The following is a 7,574-nucleotide window of genomic DNA, read 5'->3' as shown; positions in this document are numbered from 1 at the left end:
GCTGCAGCCTGGGACAAAGCTGCCCCTGCCTTACGCATTTCCACCTGTGCAATGAATGCTGAAAGCTAACAACGCGCCCTCCAAAGCAGCCTGAGCACAGCCAAGGGCCGGGCATGCACTCAGCAGCGCTGCTCAGAGCCCCAAAGCTCCCAGTTCTGTTTCTGCCTCTCAGAGCAGTTTTACATCGGTTGCATCGTTGCTGCGTTTAGAGAGGAGAGCGCATTTTGGTGCTTTTGTGAATCAAGAGCCCAAGTTTTGAGAGTTTGACTTTTATTTTCAGGTATTGCATTTATTTATATAGATGCGTTTGATGTGAATTTAGCAAAAGACGATTTAAAGTTCAGCTGACAAATTTATTTGCAGCCTTGGAGCATTCGATCATCAGAGAGAATGCGAGAGTATAAATAAAAGACACGGGACAGTCACATCATCTACAGAGAATTCCATCATTTGTACAGGTAATGATACACACATTGCTCTGCCTTTCCTCGCGAGCCGCCGGCGCTCTGTCTGCGGAGATACACGAATGCCTCCAGCAGAGAAGAGCTGCTGGGAAGGCGTGCGCTCATTGCAAAGCACGGCTGGAGCCGACCCAGCGATGCGACCACAGAGAGACCCAGAGGGCTTTTGGCAACAGCGGGGGGAGCGGAGACACTGCAGAAAACGGCTGCGAAGGGATCTTAAAGAACAGCAAAAGATTCACAACCCAAAGCTGCCGCTGTTCCCGGGCCAGGAAAACCACCTCTCGCCATCGTGGTTAAGGTGGAGTTATTTGGTAATCAACACATCTATTCACGGTTTAATGCTTACGTGGAGGGACGAAACTAGCAGGCTACAAATCAAAAAGATGCCAAGCGGAATCAACGGGTGGTCTTCACAAAGGAAAAGGGCTGATGGTGAGCGATTGGCATATGAAAGAGCATCTCGTTTTAGAAAAGTGAAGGTGAATTCGAAAGGAAGCAGAACGTACCGCTTCAAAAGTCTGCTGGAAGAACAGAGACGTTCGCTACCACGGGTTTCTGAAGTGATTCACTATTAACGTTTCTCCTATAGAAATATAGACAGGGTCACACCTTTCACCGCGGATGGGGACTTTGTTTTCTCTTCAGAGGGTTTTCGGTGTGGGTGGGTGATGAAAGAAGTCCTCGCTTTGGAGAATGCACTGACAGCAGAAAGCGAAATACCTCCTATCAAATCTGTAAAGCACAGCTCTCGGTGTTCAGTAAGGACCCGACCACCAGCTTCATGGGATGCTCCTCGTGCTCACCGCTGTGCCACGTCTCCCTTTGCCCACCGTCCACCACAGACCCACCACCGGCTCGCCCTCTGCAAAGCACATCCACGCTCTGCAGGCAGCCATGCCATCCTGCCCGCACGGCGCTCAGCGCGTCCCTCCTTTTTTCCCCATGGGCAGATGACGTTTGACAGCGATGAGTCCTTTCCCTTCCCACTGCACGGCGGCGGATCCTCTATCAAAACTGAGCGTGATCGACTTCATCCAGCCAGGAGGCCGGGCTGGCAGGGAAATCCGGGTATCCCCCACTGCTGCCGGTGGAGAGGTCGGAGCTGGGCCCATTCCCGGCCAGGACCCGCATGGACTGGGGCACCCCCTGTCCACCTTGTCCCATGATGCCCAAACCGCTGTCAGGGTAAACCAAGCTGGAGATTAAAGGCTGGTGGCCCGGCAGCGCTTGCAATGAAGCCGGTGACTGGGGAATCCCATAGGGGCTGTTGGATCGCAGGTCGTGGTACTGGTCCTGAGCTGGGATGCCACTGTGATCCAGAGAGAAGCCCCCGTTGGTCCCAGCCTGCCTCCCCAGGGCCGGGGACGCCTCGCTGAGATTGCTGTAAATGCCATTGGAGTGGCTCATCTCGGACATGGAGGGCTCGTCTGAAATGGAAACGGACTGGTTTTACTGGGAGAGCGATGGCCACGGCCGGCAGCACACACAGGAGCTCCCCTGAGCCCTGGGTACGAACAGATGAGATGGGTGGGAACTGAGCAGTCGTGCACTTCCTACTTGTAATTCCTTATTATTCCTTATTATTCCTGCCCTCGTTGATGAGTCTCCAAAGAAAGCCACGGGATTATTTTTTCCGAGTACAAACGTCTAACACATTTTGGATCTAAAAAAACAGGCATGAAAAGCACACCTTAAAATATAGGACCGTGGTTTTAAAGTAATCCTTTAAAGAGGAACGTGAGTTGAAGATCTTTCCATCCTTTTTTGTTTTTTTAGTCTCTCATTTCTATTTGGCTTTGAGGTTTATTTTGAATTTCGGACTCCTCTTTAGGAGCTACCTGAGCATTCAGCCCAAGAAAAACTGCCTTGCTCAGAGAAGATGTATTAAATCTCAGCAGTGTTTGTTTTCTCGGGTTTGGGATAAGGAGACGGAAGGCTTAAAAACACTTCTGAAAAATGAAAATATTTTGTAAATTACCAGCAAAAATTGTTTGCTTTCATTTGGGGCTTTATGGACAGTGAGAGCCGTTCTGTTGCCTTGGATACAAATCTGCTTTGGCACGGAGCTATCAGTAATTGTTCAACAATTTTTAGTTATTATTTATAGTACATTCATATTTAATGACGCTGAGGCACAGCGTGTATACACAGACTGGAAAGTCAAACAGCTTTTAGGAACGCGGGAGAGAGCAGAACCACAAAGCTGTGTGCGTATAAACATCCGTGCACTGCGGGCGTATGTCGTTGTCAGCACAGTTCTGTATTTCAGCTCCTGCACAGCTTTGCATTTCAGCTTCTCTCCCGTACCCCTACAAACGGCGTCCATGCACACAGCTGAGCCCCGCGGGGATGCATTGCAGGCGCTGTCAGCGGGGGTGGTTTGGCACTGCCGTCGCCGTGCACCCACCCCAGCGCAGGGCTGCGTGAGGAGCACAGAGCTGTGAGCTCCGGGGTTTATCTGCAGAGACGGCCGCCCCAAAAACGGGACAATGTAGTGCAGAAATATCCCAACACGGAGCAGTTTTTTTTTTACAGCACGGAGGTAACAGCTCCCACACGACTGGGAAGTAATTAAGTAGGAAACACACGAATAAAACGATTCTAAATAGGATAATACAACAGCAGCCAAACTAAGAGGAACCTACGCGCTTCTCCTCATAGCTTAGTTCAGTAATTCTGAACTCTGAGTTTTGTATTTCTCACAGTCCCTTCAGAAGTCTGCATGCAGGGACTGCTCCAACAGCCCAGCGCTGCCCGGGGAGCTCTCCCTGCTCCGTCTGGGATCTGGCACAGGGTTTTCCCGTGCCATTTCTCAGCTCACGGCTGTCTCCGGCCGCAGCGGCTCTGGCTGTGCCAGGGCGGTCCCCGCACTCCGCCTTCCTCCTTCCGCATTTGTTTTCCCTCATTATATTACAGCTAAAAATTATTAATGTGGGGTGAAGCGAGCCCAGCCCGGGCCGCTGCTCAGCCGGCAGCGTTCGGCACAGCCCCGCCGGGAGCAGAGCTCCGCGCACCGACCTGTGAAGGAGACCTCGGCGTCGCTGTCGGGCCCCTCCTCCTGGATGCTGTCCTTGTCGGACTTGGAGGTCCCCCGGGACCTCTTCATGTTCCTGAAGTACTGCCCCCAGCGCTGCCTCCCCGCGTCCTTCTTCAGCCGCTTCTCCTTGGCCCGGCGGTTCTGGAACCAGACCTGGAAGCGGAGCACGGGGCAGCTCGCTGTGCCCGGAGCCGACTCGATCCCAGCCGCCTCCCGGGGGTGGGAGCCGCGCGGTCTCACCTGCACCACCCGCATATCCAACCCCGTCTCCGACGAGAGCTGCTCCCGGACGTGCCGCGCCGGCTTGGGCGAGTTGTTGTAGGCGTTTTTGAGGGTCTCCAGCTGCTTGGCTGTGATGGTGGTGCGGGGCCTCTTGGCCGTGGACTCGGCCTCTGCCGGCACGACGCGGGTTAGCTCGCAGCTCCCCGTGCGGACCCGGGACCCCCGCCCTCCCTCCTGCCCAACCCTATGCACGAGCGGAGCCCCGAGGGCAGCGCGGCCCGGAGCCGCCTCTCTCTTCCCCGGGGGCGAAGGGCGCTCCGTACCTCTCTGCTTGGCCGTCTCGTAGTCAGCCTTGCACACCAGCCTGCTGTCCTCCATCAGGTAGAACTCATCTCCGGTGGCCAGCTGCCGCTTGCAGACGATGCAGGCGAAGCAGTGCAGGTGGTACACGAAGTCCTGGGCCCGGCGCACCACCTGGGTCGGGGGGATGCCCTGCTGGCAGGCGGCGCACTTCGTCCCGAAGCGTCTGAGTGGGGCGACAGACGGCGGCCGCTGAGCGCGGAGAGCCGCGCGGGCTGAGCCCGAGAGCGGCCGCTGTCCGCGGTGCTGAACCCCGGGACGGAGCCGCCGTCCACGGGGCTGAGCGCCCCCCGGTTCCCCTCCGCCCCCCCGGTTCCCCTCCGCCGCCCCCCGGCCCACGCACTTGAAGAAATCCTCCTTGCAGTACACGCCGTCCCCTCGGCTGAAGCACTTCTCGGCCAGCTGCGTCTGGCAGTCGGAACATTTCAAGCACTTGCTGTGCCAATGCCGGTCCAGGACCTTGAGGATGAACCTGTCCACGATGTGCTGATTGCAGCCGGCGCACAGCGGGATCTCTGCGGGAAGCAGCCCCCCATCAGCTGCCGCTCCGACCGCCCAACTGCCTCCCATCTCCGCCCGATCCCCCCCGGCCCGGCATTCCCGGAGCTGCCCCCGTCTGAAATCCCGGGATTGGCCCCGGGAACGGCGTGAAAAACATTCTTTTTCATTCAGATTCGTTGGTGCGGCGTTGTGAGAGCCTCTCCCCGCGGCACGGAGCGCAAAGACCCCACCCCCCCCACCCCGAGCCGCGCACAGCATGGGAAAACACGAAGGGAAGCGATGGGAAGGGACTTCAGCCCCAGCTGAGCTGCCCACACTGCCTCACAGTTATTCCATCTCTTTGCTTTTCCGACATTTCAAATATTCATCAGCAAATAACGGCTTGGGGACGGGGGGGAACAAACTGCCCCAAATAGTGAAAATTCTACTGAAAACAAAACATAGCAGGAGTGCTCAGTCACCTTGCAGGTATCAGAAGAGGTGATCTCTGGAATGAGATGATACAGAGATACGGAAACACAGAGGGACAAAAAATGAACAGGCAAGTAGGTTAGAAAGTGAAAACCTACAGATATATGGACATAAATATACAGATATCAGCAAGTATGGAGAGAGAGAGAAATGTAGCTGCACAGACACAGAAATACGGGTTTATCAGATATACAGATGCAGCTGCGTGGATGCAGATAAACACAGACGTACGGGTATCTGTATGCAAAGGTAACCGTGTGGAGACATACAGAGATGTACGGCTGCGGGTAGGAGCAGAGGTTCAGGTGATATCGTTATCGCTATAATCGTCTCTACACTTATCCGCGCCCGAACAAACGACACCCGCGGCGGTAGCGATAACGGCAACGGCGACAGCCGACCCCGAACTGCCCGGAGAGCCGAGCAGCGGCAGCGGCACCGCGGAGGCGCACACGGGGCTGTCTGAGCCCGGCGGCTCTTACGCTGCATCGCGCTCCGCTCGCTCAGGCGGGACAGCACTTCGGGGCTCAATCGGGGCGTCCCTCCGCCGTCCCTCCCCGCTCCCTCAGCCCTCCGTTATCCGATTGAACCCCCCCCGGGATGGTTATTTGCAGCCCTCGGCCGTTCCCGTGCAGCGCTTCGCGGGGCGCTGTATTTAATCCCCTTCCCGGCTGCGCTCTGCGGGAGGGAGACGGCTCCGCGGTGCCCGGAAACGAAATCCGGGCGGAGCCGCCCCGACGGGGCTGAGGGATGGCAGAGACCGCGCTGGGCCCGGGGGCCGCGCCGGGGGAGGAACGGAGCGGGGGGGAAAGCGGCGGTCGGTGCCCGGAATTCGTTGTGCGCTGCAAACGGCCGCGAGCTGCTGAGAAAAGGGAATGACCACAGGATAAAAAAAATGAAAGACAACGAAAACGAAAACAATTATTCAATAATAAAAGCAAGACGAACTCAGCCCCGCAGCGCCCCGCACCGCCTCCCTGTCCCCCTCTCTCCCCGGGGCCGCGGGGCTATTTGCGGGCGTCGCGTCCTGCGGGGAATCGGCGTTTTGGTCCCGTTCCTCCCACCGGGAATTCGCTCCGGGCTGTTTCGGTCCCTTCCCCGCCGCTAAGAGGAACCGCCTCCCGATGTTGGGGGTCAACCGCGCAACTCCCGCGGTGAGCGCAGCGCGGAGAGCCGCCGGGGAGAGGTGCAGAGACACGCGGGGAGCGGAGCGGGACGAGGGGCAGCGAACCGACGGCGGGGAGCTCCGGCAGCGCCTGCACCGCGACCCCGTCCCCCTCCGTCTCGTCCCCTCCTCGCTTTCGTTTAAAACCCCCGCACCGACGGTTCTCGCCCGCACCGACAACGCCGACGTTTTCGCCGTTCTTTAAATTGGGAAGAAAAAACAACAACAAAAAAGAGGAATTGCGCGGAAATTTTCCAGAGGGGGAACGGAAAGCGTCGGAGCCAACGGGGGTCGCACAGGGGGTGCCCGCCGCCGGGCAGCAGCTCCCCATCTCACTCCGCCGTCGTTGCGCGCGGAGCGGCGGCCGCCACGGGACAGAATCCGCCGCTCCGCGGGGCCGAGCAGAGCCCCCCGGGTCCGGGCCGCGCGCTCAGCCCGGCACAGCCGCGGCGTTTCTCCCTCGGCAGCGGGCGGAGGGCTCCCGGCTACGCCGACGGCACGGACGGACCGAAACGGGCACCGGGAGCGGACACGGGGCGCCGCCGGGATCGGGACACGTCGGACGGCGGAGAACGGAGGCAGAGGCCGTCGGGCCGCCCGCCTTTCCCTCGGCCGACCCCGAGCGCGGTGCCGCGGGGCGCCCGGAGCCGTCGGCGGTGCCTCCGCTGGGGGACGCGGAGCTCTGCGCCCTCTCACCTGGGCTCCGAGGGAAGGGGCAGAGCTCCGCTGCCTTCTCCGAGCCGGCGCGGACCCTCTCCAGCAGCATCGCGGGCGCGCCGGGTGCACGGGATGTCCGAGGTGCGCGGGTGGCTGCGGAGGAGTGGCGGAGCTCTGCGGGGAGCGGCGCGGGGCTGGACCGCGCCCGGGGCGGAGCGGGGCCGGCGGGGGGGCGGGTCGGGGGCGGCACCGAGCCGTCGGGCCGGGCCGCAGCTGGGCCGCGGTTCACCGAGGGGCGATTTAGCATCACAAAAGCGCAAGGGCGAGGGGGGGAAGGATCGTTCCCCACGTCCCACGCGTACCCCGGGGCTCCGTAAAGCCCCCGCGGGGGTACCGCGCTGCGGGCGGAGGTCGGGGAAGCGCCGTCGGGGGGAGGTCCGCCCCCCCCAGCCCTGATTCCGTTCGTTCCAGTGGCGCGGGGCCACCGACACCGCCCATGGGGTGCCGTCACTCTCCGTTAATTAGTTAATGAGCGTGAAGAGGTAGAAGGGAGAGTATCTGACCGACGGCAATCGGTGCTCTGCAGCTGGCAGAAGTTAATTGTGTTAATTGAGGACGAAGCAGCCACGGACTTGGGCACATATTGGTGTGTCCACGCGCGTGCAAGGGGTGCATATAGGAGTGCAGGGATGTGCAC

General features: G+C 59.4%; 1 protein-coding gene across 2 annotated transcripts; it reads right to left on the bottom strand.

Moving 5' to 3' along the window:
* Positions 1-253: 253 nt before the first annotated feature.
* On the bottom strand, positions 254-7,045 carry LHX3 (LIM homeobox 3). Of its 2 annotated transcripts, NM_001030335.2 has the most exons (6): positions 6,917-7,045; positions 4,427-4,598; positions 4,047-4,249; positions 3,742-3,893; positions 3,483-3,654; positions 254-1,891 (listed from the first exon to the last, which is right to left on the bottom strand). In NM_001030335.2, the coding sequence occupies exons 1-6, from the start codon at positions 6,984-6,986 to the stop codon at positions 1,473-1,475; spliced, it is 1,188 nt and encodes a 395-aa protein (NP_001025506.1). In that variant the 5' UTR covers positions 6,987-7,045; the 3' UTR covers positions 254-1,472. The 2 variants fall into 2 exon arrangements, with proteins under 2 accessions (NP_001025506.1, XP_025011780.1); XM_025156012.3 differs by having other exon boundaries at positions 259-1,891; positions 3,742-4,249.
* Between the last annotated feature and the right edge of the window lie 529 nt (positions 7,046-7,574).

This window comes from Gallus gallus, chromosome 17 (assembly GCF_016699485.2).
Source record: "Gallus gallus isolate bGalGal1 chromosome 17, bGalGal1.mat.broiler.GRCg7b, whole genome shotgun sequence".
Classification (NCBI taxonomy): Eukaryota; Metazoa; Chordata; class Aves; order Galliformes; family Phasianidae; genus Gallus; species Gallus gallus.
Note: the sequence above shows the minus strand (reverse complement) of the source record. Positions and strands in the feature narration are given on the sequence as shown.